Raw genomic sequence first — 15,173 nt, forward strand, 5'->3', positions numbered from 1 at the left:
ACTTACAAGTAACTTTCAGCAAAAAAAAAAAAAATAAAATACTAGAGCGTATTTTAAGTAAATCATTATTTAATATTGATTTTAAACAGGTACTGGTTCCACTGGCAAATTATTTCACTAATAACATGGGAAAATATAAGTGAAATAATAACCTGTCAATAGAACAAGTACTTTTCATCAACATTAACAAATAGCTTGCTGAAAAGTTACTCTTAAGTCAGTTTTGTCCTATTTCAAGTGTACTACTATTTGCTCTAGAAAGTAGACCAAAAATACTTGGTAAGATTTTGTGTTTTTATAGTGCAGACAGTCCACTCACCTTGTTTCTGTGTATTTTCTGCCTCGTTGTTGGCAACTCTGGTGCAAAAAATCTCTGAAATCAATGAATCTTTACTGCACAGTTAAACTGCTGAAGGACAAATGTGCTTTCTTATCTTTTACGCACACATGTGAAAGAATATGAGGTCCTGCATCTAGAGGTAACCCTCTTCACAGACTCACCCAGTATAGCCAGCACAGTGTTGTCCTTCAGCACCTCCATGGACCCTGAGCAGACGAAGTAGATGGCCTGCAGGGCGTCGCCCTGCCGGATGAGGAACTCTCCCGGGGCGCAGAAGGAGGTCTTGATGATGAGGGAGAGGGAGCGCAGGCATCCCCTGCTGGCCGACTCGAACAGTGGCAGCTGCAGCAGCTCCTTGTTCAGGTGCATGGCGATGTCGGCCCGCAGCTCGTCCGGGAAGTCCTTCAGCAGCTGGGAAGGCAGAGCAGTTCACATTTAACAGCTGCACTGTGTAAAAAACCAGAGGGTTTTAGCTAACTGAGTTAGCTTAGTTAACTAAAAAAAAAAACTTCTAAAAAAACTTCTTTAATATTAAGACAGGAGAAAACACAGAAAAGACAGTGATAAATGATGAAGAATTGAAAAAAGAAACCCTTAAAATGATTAGGACTGCAGTAAACGATTAATCGATTATTCTGATGATTAATTGATTAATTGTATAAACCATTGACGCATTCTACTGAAAGGGTTTATGTGAAGGGTTTTTGGGACTATTTTTACTCAAAAATCTCAGACATATTGCTAAGATCCCAAAACACTCACTGTGTCTAAATAGAACTGATGTGTTAAGAGAAAGTATTTCTACGTAAAAAGGTATATATTGGATTTTAGCTTCTCCAACCACATACTTAAGCAGTATCCAACATAAATTTGAATACATTTCAGATGTCCTACCTTATTATCTCTATAAGCAGCAGTTATTTTCTTGCCTTAGTGCCTGGCTCTGGCCCAGGTAAAGCTCACAGAGCTCCAGTAGACACATCCTCCTATCTGCACAGCAGCTACCAGTGGAGTTACAGTATCTTTGTTGCTTCTCTGATTAATGCCTTTCCTGCTGAGTCTGTGGGTTTTGGTGGATGACCCTTTCTTGATCTCTAATTTAGCATGACTTTGTCCTTGACTTATGTGAAAGTTTCCCTCGTCTTCATGCTTGGTGGCGGCCTGTACAACAGAGATGCTGCTCGTTGGGGCTGTCGGATATGTGGACGGACTGAGGCCTTCTGATAGACTCAGGTTTATGTTTTGGACCTTAAAACAAAAGATAAAAGTTTCTTAATTGATACTTATGTTTTGTTATAGGGATGCACAGTGGAGCAGTTGGTAGCACTGTTGCCTTGCAGCAAGAAGGTCCTGGGTTCGATTCCCGGCACGGGGTCTTTCTTCATGGAGTTTGCATTATTCTCCCTATGCATGGTGGGTTCTCTCCGGGTTCTCCGGCTTCCTCCCACAGTCCAAAAACATGACTGTGTGTGTGTGTGCATGGTTGTTTATCCTGTCTGTCTCTGTGTTGCCCTGCGACAGACTGGCAACCTGTCCAGGGTGACCCCCGCCTCTCATGTGAAATGTCTTGCTGGAGATAGACACCAGCACCATTCCTGACCCCACTAGGGACAAGGGTGTACAGAAAATGGATGGATGGATGGATGGATGTTTTGTTATTTCTGATTTTGCGCTCTTTAAAAGGGCACTGTTATATACAGTACAGACCAAAAGTTTGGACACAACTGTGTGTCCAAACCTTTGGTCTGTACTCAGTTCAGACCAAAGGTTTGGACACACCTTCTCATTGAATTCAATTGACACACCTTCGGCGCTTTTTTCCCCTAACAGTTTGGTGAGTGCTTGTCTTGTAGGGCTTAACGTATTATGTAAAATTGACTTTTTTGAACTTTACACCATGTTATAGTGTCATTCCCCCAACAAAAACATGCCTGGAGTGTTGCTTTGAGTCTTTCAAATGTTAGTGTCTTCAAATGTTAGATGTTTTCTATATATTTGGTGTTTGAACTATTAAAATAGACAATGTAAGTCTTTTATAGGGCATCTCGAGTATTTGGTGAGTTTAGCTTTTCACATGTGGTTGTGGTCACTAGTTCCTGTGAATCTCATGGATTCACTGTACTTTGAAGCAGGTCTTTATGATTGCAAATCATCACCTATGATATTTCTTTCAGGAATTTTAATTAATATCAGCCACAATAACATTTGATTTCCCTTTGGGATCACTAAAGTATTCTTTAATTTGAATTTGAAAAAGGCACACGCAGATATTGCAATGATTGTGATTTGACATATTGTGGACATCTGCTGAAAAGGCTTATATAAAGGGGTTTTGGTGCTATTTTTACTGAAACATCTCAGACATGTTGCTATAATCCCATAACACTCACTGAGTTTCCATTGACCATAAATTTGCGCAAACTGGAATTATGAAAATAAATTTGCTTAATGGAAACAAGGCAGTTTTGAAAAAGTTCATGTTTTTTAGTAAAACTTTTTTTCCCTAGGATGAAGTGGTTTTTCAACCGTATCGAAATTTATTTACTTCATTAAACTGCGATGGAAACATATTTTTTTACATCACACAAGTCACATGATCAATAACCGGATGTTACTACTGGCAGAAACTACGAAGAAGTCGACAGGAAGTGGTAGGAGGATGATAGTGCCACATGCTTTTTAATGACGTATTGCAACAACAAACGTATTAGTGTGATTTTAATTGCATTTCTTATTTAATGAAAACACTACAATTGCAATATTATGTTTTTCGACATCAGCAGAATATAGACAACATTTTGTGCACATCTGTAACGGAAATGCAGCTACTGACACATATGTTTCCTTTAATGTGAGCAGAGTAGCATGCCAGGTGTTAAATGTACCTCATTGACGTCTATCCCGTTGTTAACCGACCAGGTGGTCTGGAAACACTCCAGCATGCGCTGTTCCAAGGCTTTGGGCAGCCGGTGCACCCTGATGAAGTCCTTCAGGTCCTTGGTGCGGGTGTGGTACAGTGAGCGGCGGGAGTACATTCTCTGGATGATGGCGGTCACGTTACCAAACACCACAGCGTGCATCAAAGCTGTGGGCAGAGGTAAGCTTTCTCGTTAACTCCGTCTGGTTAAGACGAGGGTCAATGTTTGGAAGGACCACAGTTTCAAAGGTCTCAAAGACTCATAGGTCTCCACAAACCTGGAGAATTTAGAACACCCTACAGTAAGTCCTTTCTTACTGTAGGGTAAGAAATGACTCTGTTGCTTTAAAACCACAAAATGTCTAGATTATGACTAAAAAATAACTGAAATGCAATAAATCTTTTGGATTGTGCAGCCAGAAAAAGCTATTTTAAAGCTCCACACCTCCTTTTCTATTCTACAATGGCTTATTAGGGCCATTGTAGCTAGGAAAAAAAGAGGTGTACATTTCTGCCAAAAAACTCAAATTTTTGGATTCATCTCAGAAACTGTCTTACAACAACAAGGACATTTCTGAGTTTAAAATGTGGAACATTTTGCTTGAAAAAAACTCAGAAATTTTCAGATTAATCTCAGAAAGTTTTAAGAAAAAAACTTGGAAAGGTCTGAGTTTAAAAAAAAAGTTGATTTTGAAACTCACTAATTTCCTTGTATTTCTAGAAGATTTCTTATCTTACTCTCAAACTGTTGCATTTTTTTGAGGAAATGTACTCATGTTTTTAAGCCTTGATATGTTGTAGTACTATTCTGATGGTTCTTGATATTGTAGTGAAACTTTCTCAGTGGTCCCTTGATTTGAGCTTTGCTGTGAACCGATCCACAGCCAATCAGCAGCAGAGAAAAAGTTAAGTGAGCTAAAAAGTGGCAGAATGAGTGTCAGATCTCAGGACATCCACAGTTTACTGACAGACTAATGACTGTCCCCTCAGGCAGATCAACCCGTGGGACATTTAGGCAAACTCTGACTTTAAAGCGTCTCTTGGTTACAGCACAGAGCGCCGCTGGGCAGCAGCTCGCCACGTAGATTCAGATGGGCTAATGAAGCTGCAACTTGTTTTGACAAGTGATCATGATTTGATACAGTTACTCTGATTCCTCCATGCTGAACAGGGCTTAGGATAAGTTCATATTTCTGTCTAAAATCCAGTATGTTACCGAGTGAAATCTATCAGATTATTTTAACCATGTCATGCTGTAACCTACTACTATTTTTACCCTCTGGCATTTCATAGCTGAATCTGAATGTTATGTATTATAATTGGAATTTATGTGACCTTAATCTTCAACCTGACAACTGCTATACAACCACTTAAATGGAATGAATAATACCAAAAAGTACAATTTAACTTATTTCCCTAGCATCAGCTTAAACTGCACTATAAAAACACAAAATCTTACCAAGTAATTTTTATCTGGTTTCTAGTGTAAATGTTTTAGTACGCTTTAAATAAGATAACATTTACTTGCATGCAAACTATAAGAGCCTTTTTAAATATAGACTTTTTTTTAAAAGTATTATTTCCACTTGCAGATTATTTCACTAATGGGAAAAAGGAACTACTAAATTAAACAACCTCATTTCTTGATGAACAGTTACTTTTAAGTGAGTTTTGTCTTATTTCAAGTATTAAGTATTAATAGTATATTGAGGCACAAAAATTAAGGAACAAAAATACTTGGCAAGATTTTGTGTTTATGCAGTGCAGGTTGTAATTTTCTTGTTCTAGTACTGACAGGATCCATTATTGGGTTTTTGCTTGAGCTTTATTTAAAATATACAAAAATATTAAGCATTTGTATCAAGAAAAGTACTAGTAACTGTAGATTCTAATAAAACTTTATTGGCTTCTAGAAAAACAACAGTGCCAATTGATATGATGTCAGTAGTATTTCTGTAATTAAAAAATATATTTCTAAATATGCAGAAAGAAAGTCTCATATATTCTATTTATATAAGGAAAAATGGGCGTGTTTTAAGTGAAAATACTCTATTTTTAAGGTAATTGTGGCTTCATTTAGGTGAGATACTTTTACTTGTTTCGAAAATCTTGACAAGCCACATTTCCTTGTTCTGTAGGCAGATACTTTTTCTTATTTTAAGTAATGTATAGCTTATTTTGGAACTCTTTTTGAAAGGCGAGTTTTTGCAGTGTACCTCCTATAAGCATGGTGCAGATGGAGAAGATCTTCTCTGAGTCCGTGTTGGCGGACACGTTCCCGAAGCCTACGCTGGTCAGGCTGCTCAGAGCGAAGTACAGGGCCGTCACGTAGCTGCTCCGGGTCGATGGGCCCCCGCCCAGCATCTTCAGACCCCCCGATCCTGAAATGTTCCCATATTCTTGGCTCGAGTTCCAGGTGCCCTGCCCCGCGACCTGTGACCCCGACGTGTTCCACTGGGTGCTGTTGGCTGGGAGGCTGCTCACTGTGGGTGGGGTCTGTGTGGTCAGAGGGGACATGAAGTACGGGGTCCCCAGGCGCTTTGCCAATTCATAGAGCCAACCTGTGAGGAGAAAAGGGAAAATATACTGTACACACTGCAAAAACACAAAATCTTACCAAGTATATTTGTCTCATTTCTAGTGGAAATATCTCAATATACTTTTAAATAAGAAAAAACTATCTTAAAGTAACTTTTCAGCAAGAAATGGGCTTGCTTTAAGTTAATCATTCCTTAATATTGATAAAAAAGTACAAGTTGCACTGGCAGATTATTTCACTTTAAACAAGACATTTTCCTCATAAGTGAAATAATCTGCCACTTTTCATCAATATAAAAATATATCGGCTAAACACAAGCTCTTATATCTCGCTGAAAAGTTACTTGCAAGTAAATATTGTCTTATTTCAAGTGCATTAAGATATTTGCAATAGAAGCTAGAACAAAAACGCTTGGTAATATTTTGTGTTTTTGCAGTGCACACCATGATAAAAGACTTTGATTCATTTCTGAGTCTTTTCCGTGAAAACAGATGAAGTATTTTCAGTTCTTTCTACTCTACAATGAAAAGCCACCTTTGAAAAAAAATATTAGTTGCAAGCTAAATTCAACTTGAACCGGAATTCAGTGGCATAAAAACATTTATTTCAACTTAATGAGGATGTGTTCTCTCTTCAACTCTTTATTTTGTGCAGGTATTCATAACTCTGGAACAATTTTTGTTTTGTATTTTATGTGACAGACGCACAGAAAGTAGTGCATAATTCTGAAATGGAAGGATACGCAATTTTCTAAAATTTTTCATAAAAGGCGGGACTACATCCAAACAGGCGTTTTGAGCAGCTGAATGGTTACCATGGAGATTAAGGGATTTCTTAAACATGCATGAAAGATTAAAGCAACACTCCAGGTATGCTTTTGATGAGTGGATAACATTCATAAAGCTAAAAAAAAAACAAAAACATTTTACTTAACACTGCCCCTATAAATTTCTATAAATTGAGTAAATAAATGCAGTTTGTGGTTGTAGGATAACAAATTGTGACAAAACTTAAGCGTGGATCAGAAAGCTATAATAATAGAGCTAGAACATGCGTCCAGGATTAGCAATATGAAACATGCAAAACATTTAGATAAAGTCAGCAGATGTCCTCGGTGCACAGGAACAAAAGGAAGAAGGAAAATGCTGTCATCTGTGAGTAAATGAAGGCTGTAATAAAACCCAGCGGAGTCTGTGACAGCAGCCGCAGAACACAGTAGAGGGATGTTCTGATAAGAATCACACAATGCAATGTGGATGAGTCTATTTATTGATCCCTGGCAGCCAAACCTCCAGGGAGCGGGCTTTTGTTCGCCCGCCAGCATCAATAAGCAGAAGTGACAGCGGAGCTGCTAAACCGTCAGCATCAGAGGATTTAACACCTGAGTAGTTTCCTGATGACATCGTCATTAGTGCAACTTAACCTCTGCCAAGCTCTGAACGCACGGGCCTCACTGGAAGTTTGTTTCACCGAAGCGTGAGCAGCTGTGGATTACAACGGGAAAAACCAAAACTGATTACTGATTTTAACTGAGGACGGTATCAGTCTGTGACTTTCAGATTACCGATCAGGTTATCAGCCCGATAGCTGCACAAAACCTGTTCATTTATTAACAGGACCTAAAAAAAAGTATTCACATGGGTGTTTTATGCTTATTGATTGTGATTACAAATCAATCACAATCAATAAAATTACTAAGCATATTCTGTAAAACTGCTATTCACTTTTGGGATTAATGAAGTATAATCTGATTGAAAAATATTGAAAGAGCAATATTTGACATAAAATAATTGATTGCTAAAATACTCTCCCCATTTAAAGTAACAGATTTGTAGATCTAACTCTCTGAATAAATGGGTTACAAAAGTCAAAGCAAATCAAATAACAAGAGTAATAATTAGGGGTGAACCAATTTATCAGTGCCGATTTACTTAATTTTGGGAGATTGGTGATCGGCCAATTTTTATATATGAAGCCGATCTTATTCACTGATCTTATCTAGCTTGGCAAAGACAAAGGAATCAACCACTGCCCTCTTGTGCTCTCCAGTGAGAAAGGTTTGACCGACAGACCAGCCCACCAAGTTCTGTCTGCATGTTTACAACTACCAATAGTGATCCCACTGTTGCCAACTCAACAATTGTCTTGCTATACTGAGCAACATTTCAGGCAAAAAAAATTGGTATTGGCCAAAATCGGAATCGACGGGTTAAGCTTTTTAAAAGATCGGCGATCGGCCAGAAAACCGCAATCGGTGCACCTCTAATAATAATAATAACAACAATAATAATATATCAAATAAATGTTTTTTTTGTCACATTTTATTAATACTGTCTGTTTCTGAACACTCAGCTGCTCCAAACTTGTGAGTCCCATGATGACGCCACAGGAAATATAATCTTATGAAAAGCTTTTCTTTTTCCTCCACTACATTATTTTACTCTGTCATCCTGAGATTTCTTTATTAATATTACTGGTTTTCAAACAAAGAATGACAACAACAAAAATCTAAATATTATAAATAATGAAAAAAACCAAGCATGCACAGTACATACAAACACATATTACTTCTTGTTGAAGTAATATGTGTTTATAGGTGAATTTTTTTTAATGTCAGATTAATGTACTGCTGGTTTGTCATCACACTAATGTAAAAGCTCTTGTATATAACAAAGCACAGAAATGACATCAAAATGCCTTACATAACCAAACATTCTGGCCTGGAAAACCTTAAAAAATGAAAAAATGCAGTCTGTAACCGGGTGTTGCACAGTGGAACAGCTGGCATGACTGTTTCATTGGAGGAAGAAAGTTTTTCTGCATGGGGTTACAGGTTCTCTCTCTTTCTCTTGCTCTCTCTCTCTGCGTGTGTGTGTGTGTGTGTGTGTGTGGGGGGGGGGGGGGGGGGGGGGGGGGGGGGGGGGGGGTAACTGTGCATGTGTTTTTTCTTCATCCCACAGTCCAAAAGCATGGCTGTTAGATTAATTGGCATCTCTAAATCATGCTAAGGTATGAGGGTGTGTGTGTGTGTGTGTGTGTGTGTGTGCACAGCTATTTGTCCTGTGTGGCCCTGTGATGGACTTCTGACCTCTCCAGAGTGTACCCTGCCTGTCTGACTTGGGTAATAATGTGATTTATTTATTTTTTCAAACCAGCTGCAGGAGAGAAATATGGAACCATAAACTAGAGAGTAAATCCAGATGAGCATTTCGCTGCACTTCCTCTTGCATCTTTGACAGCCTGAGTTCCTTGAGACACAAACTCAGCTTAAGAGAAACAACAGGCCTCATCAGTCAGGATCCAGCATTTTTCTGCAGCAGCTGACAGATCAGCTTTGCAGCCTGGACTGCTTCCACCACAGACTGTCAACTGGACTGAGATCCAGACTGTTTGCTGACAATACCATGGAGTATATCTGCCTTTTCTAAAAGAAAGGTTTAAGCTGTATAGGTTGAAGCTGTGTTCCCATTAAGAATAAAACTGCACAAATTGAAAGTGTCAAAATAAATTATCTTAACAGAAGCACATCAATTTGGAAAAAAAACTCATGTGATAAAAAGTTTTGAGCTAGGATGAGGAGGTTTTTCAGCCGTACTGAAATAGATGTATTTACAGAACTCACATGATGAACAGTCGGATTTTACAACTGGCGAAAATGAAGATGACAGGAAGTGGTAAGAGGATGATGGTTTGTTTTTGTTTTTTTCTGGCTCCACCAGAGTCTCACAGCATCACACAGTTCATAAATAAAAAGTTCTGTATCATTCAAAGGTGTGAAATTCATAACGCGAATGTAAAATGGCCGACTACAATTTCCCCAGAACGCCGCATACGTAGCCGCTCCCACATATGGGGAGCTTGTTGCTCCAATGGCCGAATAAGACGCCGATGTCTCCTCTGATTGGCTGATAGATGATGAGCTCTAGAGCCATGACTGAATTATGAACATATCTAACTCTTTACATCTGTCACTGCCATGATTTTTAGTGACTTATTGAGTGAATAAATGTATTCACGTGCAATCTTAATTTAATATCTTATTTAATAGAAATTCTGCACTTGTGAAATTGTGTTTCAGACAAAGACTTTTGCACACTTGCAGCACCTGTGTGAAATTAGTGCACTCTGCATTGCAACTCAGGCGCATAAATATATATTATAAATGTATCTCTTATGGTTATATTTGTATTAATATTTAAGAGCTGGGGAGCTTGTCAACAAATAAGCAATTTCCCCGTGGGGATAAATAAAGTATATTCTATTCTATAAACAAGGAAAATAAAGTTGTAAAAATTGAAGCTGTTTTCAAAGCTCCATGTTTGGTCCTGTGTTGGGTCTGCCTCTGTCCATGGTGCTGATGTCTCCTGTTCCTCTAGTTAGGTGGAGTAAACTTTCTTTCTCAGCTGTCTGTGTACTGAAATCTGTTCAGTACTTGCCTATTCCAATATGAATTTCCACATATTGCTTTCAGGTCCAACATGTTCTGTTGGCTCATTTCCTGTTGGAATTTAACACACTGTCTTTTTTACACCTCTGTCAGATAAGCTTACAGCCAGTCTTTCCTCTAAATTTTTGCTCAGCTAATTATCACCTTGTATCTAATTATGTACTGTCTATAGACACCATGCGCTCTCTGGTTGCCAGATTTTTTTCTAAGTCTAGCTCTCAGCCTTTTTAGAGGTACGATAAAAATCACTTCAATGTCTCTCCTGCAGTGCAGTCTGGCTTTTTGTGGTGCTTTCCTGTTATTGTCGACATGTGGCTCTCTGCTGAAGTGAGCTTATGCTGCTGTTTTTAGTTTATGAAGTGAGTGCTTAGTTAGATATGTGGTCCATTTACAATTTAGAACAAAGGTTCTAAATATCGATTTAGAAAATAGATTCCATATTTTATTAAAAGTTAAAAGACAACTGTTTATTAAAGCGGCAGTGTTCATTTTGTAGCACAATAGAGTAATTTATAAGATAAGATAAATCTTTATTGTCATTGTCACAAGGACAACGAAATTCAAATGTTCAATGTTATCTTCAATTGCTATAAAGATAATACACATATTAAATATGTCTTAAAGGAAATTTAACTTCATATTTTAACATCTTAAAATTGGGCCTCTGTCTCTTTAAGAAACTCCTGCTCTTTCTGAAACTCCACCTTTATTACAACATGGTTCCTCTATTAAACCTTTACCAAAGGTTTTTACCAGTGTTGCATTGAGAAGTAGCTCCTATAATAAGGTCAGCAAATGTGCAGCTCCACCAGATGTTTGCTAATTGCTGCTGACTAGTCTGCAGGAGCTGAATGGGGCAGTCACAGGGAAGATGAATAGTTGCCATGAAAGATTCAATGATTTCTCAAACTTGCATGAAATAATCAAAACAACATTTAAGGTATGTTTTGATGAGGGACTAATATTACAAAATGATGTAAAGCTGAAAAAAGTTGATTTTGCACAATAACGTCCCTTTAACAGATGTAAATCTACAGCGATGTCGGGTTAGACCAGGCCTGTCATGATAACAAATTTTGCTGGACGATAAATTGTCCAAGAAATTATCGCGATAAGCGATAATATTGTTGTTTTGAGACCATTTTCAAGCAATAACACATTCATACAGATCAATAAATGTTCAATTTTGATGAACATACCACTGGAACTGGAAAACATTTTAAATATCCAAAATAAATAAACAAAACAGAAATGAATAAGATTAATCATGTAGTCTCTGTAAACAAAACTATCCTTCAAAATAAGGGCCGGTCAAGACTAAAACACAAGACTGAAGACTTCTATCATCCATGTTTTTGGTAGAAAAAGAGAAAAACACTAAATTATAAATTGAGTTTGTTTTAATTTATCATGCGATTAATTGATTTGTTGAGTATTATGTCATGCCTGGGTTAGAGGTCACCTAAGTGTTACAGATTTGAGGAGAAAATGTTTCTTTCAGTTTTTCGAGGGTGTGAGACTCGACTCTGTAGTTGTAGCAAAAATATTGGAGGCTTGGAATAAAAATGACTTGTGACCACCTGCGGATGAAAGTCAAATCAGTTCTGTGCACCAACCCTTCCTGCCACTTCCATCTGTATTTCAAAGGGACAACATCCACATCCCAAGATGTGTCTCCTATATCACACAGGATGTATTGCTTCTCCACTGGCTGAGTCAACTCTCAACCACATGCTACGGCTCTGCAGTCTGTAAATTACTGACGTGAAGACACAGCAGCAGCAGAATGCTGTCCAGTGACTGACAGACTGAACAGTCCAGCGTATGCTTGCTCTGATATCAGTCCTCCATTGTGAATCTTAGCTGGTGGCACGTAAAGGTCAGGCCGCAGGCTGCTCTTTGTTGTCCCCTGGATTACCTCGGCCTTTCTGAATGGTCAATTGAGGCTCGGCTGACATGAACCGACTGCAGAGCTGTGGCACACCACCGCTCCGCTGAAAGGATAATGACAGATCGGACGGAGCGAATGGATGAGATGGGAGATAGAGAGAGGACGATACGACAAGTTGTGCTGAAATCAGAGAAGGAAAGGAAAACACGGCACTCTGTAGTCCACAGATCAGAGAACTAACTCATTTTCAGCGTCTTTCGTATTCCTCGTGTCGCTGCTAAATATAAAAGAGAAACATAAAGTTTGAGTGTCGCCTGAGGTCACAGTCAAAAGGATTAAAGTTTGCTCCTTTGCCCTTGGAAACTCCCTGTCTGTGTGTCTGTGCATGTTCATCAGACTGTGAGTCAGGGTTTCACACCGCCTGCAGGACTTCACGTTCTCCACTGAGAGACGCTTGTGGAATTATAAAGTTTGAACTACAGATTCTTGATTTGTCTTTAAAGCAAGTCGAATGTAGCTGAGAAGCAAACCTGAGCAGGACCTTAGGGAGGAATGCAAACCAGACTGAACTAATCACAAAACAATGCTCATCGAAGGAGGACAAAAAACACCTAATAAAAAGTAACAAAGGATATGAAATGCTTTGCAGGCAAAGGGGGAAAAAAAAGACTAAAAATGTTAAGGGAGTATTTTTCCACAACTGCCTTTTCAAACACAAAAAACTCAATAAAAGAAAGTAGGGCTGGACGATATGACTGAAAAACGTAGAAGATGTAAGTCTTTCATGTCAGTCAATGTCAATAACACTGGGTTACGAAGAATATTTTTTTGGAAGTTGTCTATGTTGTTTCAGCTGAATTATGACTATGTTGCACCACTGGAGCCAAACATGACATCAATTTTTCTGAATAAGGTCAGGTTTTTATTCTAATTTGGTTTAGAGAAATCTGATCTTCTGACTAAATTGATGATATTTTTGTGACATTATCAATTAATTTCCGTTAATATTTCTCATCCAAAAATGATCTTAGGACAGAAAAAAAAAATTGTGTTCTAACAGAGTGTTTTAATTAAATGTTAAAAACTTGGATTTCTGTAAATTCAATAATAAATATTTTTAGGGGCAAGTGCATGTAAATTGAGCATTACGTCTTCATTGTGTAAAATTCTCCGTCTCTTTTCGGTCCTGATGGAATCTCTCCTCCTGCTCATCACTCACTGATCCAGATTCTCAGGAAACCGATCCAGATGTCAGAACAAATCCTGCATTTTTATGCTCACGTTGCTCCACAGTTCAGAAAGTTGACCTGATTGAGGAAAACCAATGTGACTTTTGGATTCAACTCAACAACATGACCTTAAAACAATTTTTTGGCTGTTGACCAGTGTTGTCATCGACGAGTTATTGTTTTAAATATCTGAAATACTACCAGACGGTAACGTGTCTGCTGTGTGTGTGCAGTGTGGTAGACCTGTGTTCAGCCTGTTACTGTTTAATGATTATTATTGATTAAATGCAAATTCTCACTTTAAAGGAAGAACGCATCGGAAGCGTTGCGTTGCGTCTGGTTAATGAACACACCCCACCTGGTGCCTTGAACACACATTAGAATGTTTGTGCTGAAACACACCAGACTGCTGCACTTCAGCCCTGGGCTGTTCAACACAATATAGTAGGAGTGCATTTTCTTTTTTGATGGTTTGTGTTTCCCCTCTGACCTCAACAATAAAAATGAAAGACTGATGACTTAGTCAGGCATCAGGATTAGAATGCATATGTTGAGTCATGTCTGCATGGCCGGTTCTCCAGTGATTGCTCCACACAGGCACAACAGAGAGGAGGAGTGTGTGGAAGGAGTTCATGGAAAAACATTCAGACATTGTGGCTTCTCTGGTTTTTGTTTGTTTTGTTTTTGGTTTTTGTAATTGCACAAGCAAACACAGCCAAGATAAGTCAAGATTCATTTAATTTATGTGAGCAAAGTTTTTTTCAGACAGTTTTTCTTATATATATATATATATATAAATCAAGATTTTACTATAGAAGAGAATAGATCTTTAACATTCTTTCAATGTGACCAAGATTAGAAATGCAATTATAAAACAGTTTTTTTTCCCCTTTTGAGAACAAATGGATGAAAAGCAATGACAAATGATGAGTGGTGGAAAAGAATATTGCCCACATATTATTTGTGTGATTACAATAAAACTGACAAAGAAAAATACCAGTGCTGCTGGTCAATGTGTTTTTCATGCGAATTATCACATCATTTCCTGTTTTTGGCCAATTTTATGAAAAAAATGATGGGTCTGTTCAGTTAGGGCTGTTCAAGGTTGTAGCACATAAACAGTTTCATCAGATTTGATCTTCAGGCAGTTTTTCAAACTGTGATCCTGCACAACACTGGATGTTAAAGTGTGCAGCGGAGGCTCTCGCTTTGATGATGATGATGAAATTTATATTGTGAACATGTAAGCAACAAATGTCAGCAGGGTAAAATAAGATAAGAAAGTAAAAATAGGAATAAACATCAACATAAAAATAAAATTGTAATATTGAGTTGGAATAGGAATAACTAACTTCTTATTAAATCAAACCCCCAGTTGACTCATCAAGCATATACACTGTGAATTTCAGTGTAGAAAGTAGAATTCAAATGCTTCCAATGTTATAAATATTTATATATAATTTGTCCTTTATGTCACAATTATCCATTCTGCATTTTCCAAAAATGTTCAATTAATTTGTTGCTATGCAGCCTACGGCATTTATGCTAACTATGTTCAGTCAAAGCAGTTTAAGTTTGTAGCTGCACAGGAAAGACGTTTTATGGTGCATTCATCATTAAGCTTTCAACATTTCAGCAGGAAAATCAAATTTTTTAAAGCTTTATCAGGTTGTAATGTTATTCCTTCGTCAAAAACATGCATGGAGTGTTGCCTTTATTCTGTCATGTTTGAGAAGTCCTTTAGTCTCCGTGGCAACCAACTGTGCAAAGCAGCTGATTGGACCTTGCACTGCCTTTGAGGACGAAACTC

At 38.0% G+C, this 15,173-nt stretch overlaps 1 protein-coding gene across 1 annotated transcript in view; it reads right to left on the minus strand.

Moving 5' to 3' along the window:
* Positions 1–15,173, minus strand: part of LOC102230020 (potassium voltage-gated channel subfamily H member 8-like) — a 176,542-nt gene that overhangs the window by 20,065 nt on the left and 141,304 nt on the right. Inside the window, exons 8-10 of the mRNA XM_023337467.1 lie at positions 5,474–5,818; positions 3,226–3,425; positions 502–751 (exon numbers count right to left, since the gene is read on the minus strand). Of these exons, the coding sequence (XP_023193235.1) occupies positions 502–751; positions 3,226–3,425; positions 5,474–5,818 (795 nt within the window). The remainder of the gene's footprint in view (positions 1–501; positions 752–3,225; positions 3,426–5,473; positions 5,819–15,173) is intronic.

Source organism: Xiphophorus maculatus, chromosome 7 (assembly GCF_002775205.1).
Source record: "Xiphophorus maculatus strain JP 163 A chromosome 7, X_maculatus-5.0-male, whole genome shotgun sequence".
Classification (NCBI taxonomy): domain Eukaryota; kingdom Metazoa; phylum Chordata; class Actinopteri; order Cyprinodontiformes; family Poeciliidae; genus Xiphophorus; species Xiphophorus maculatus.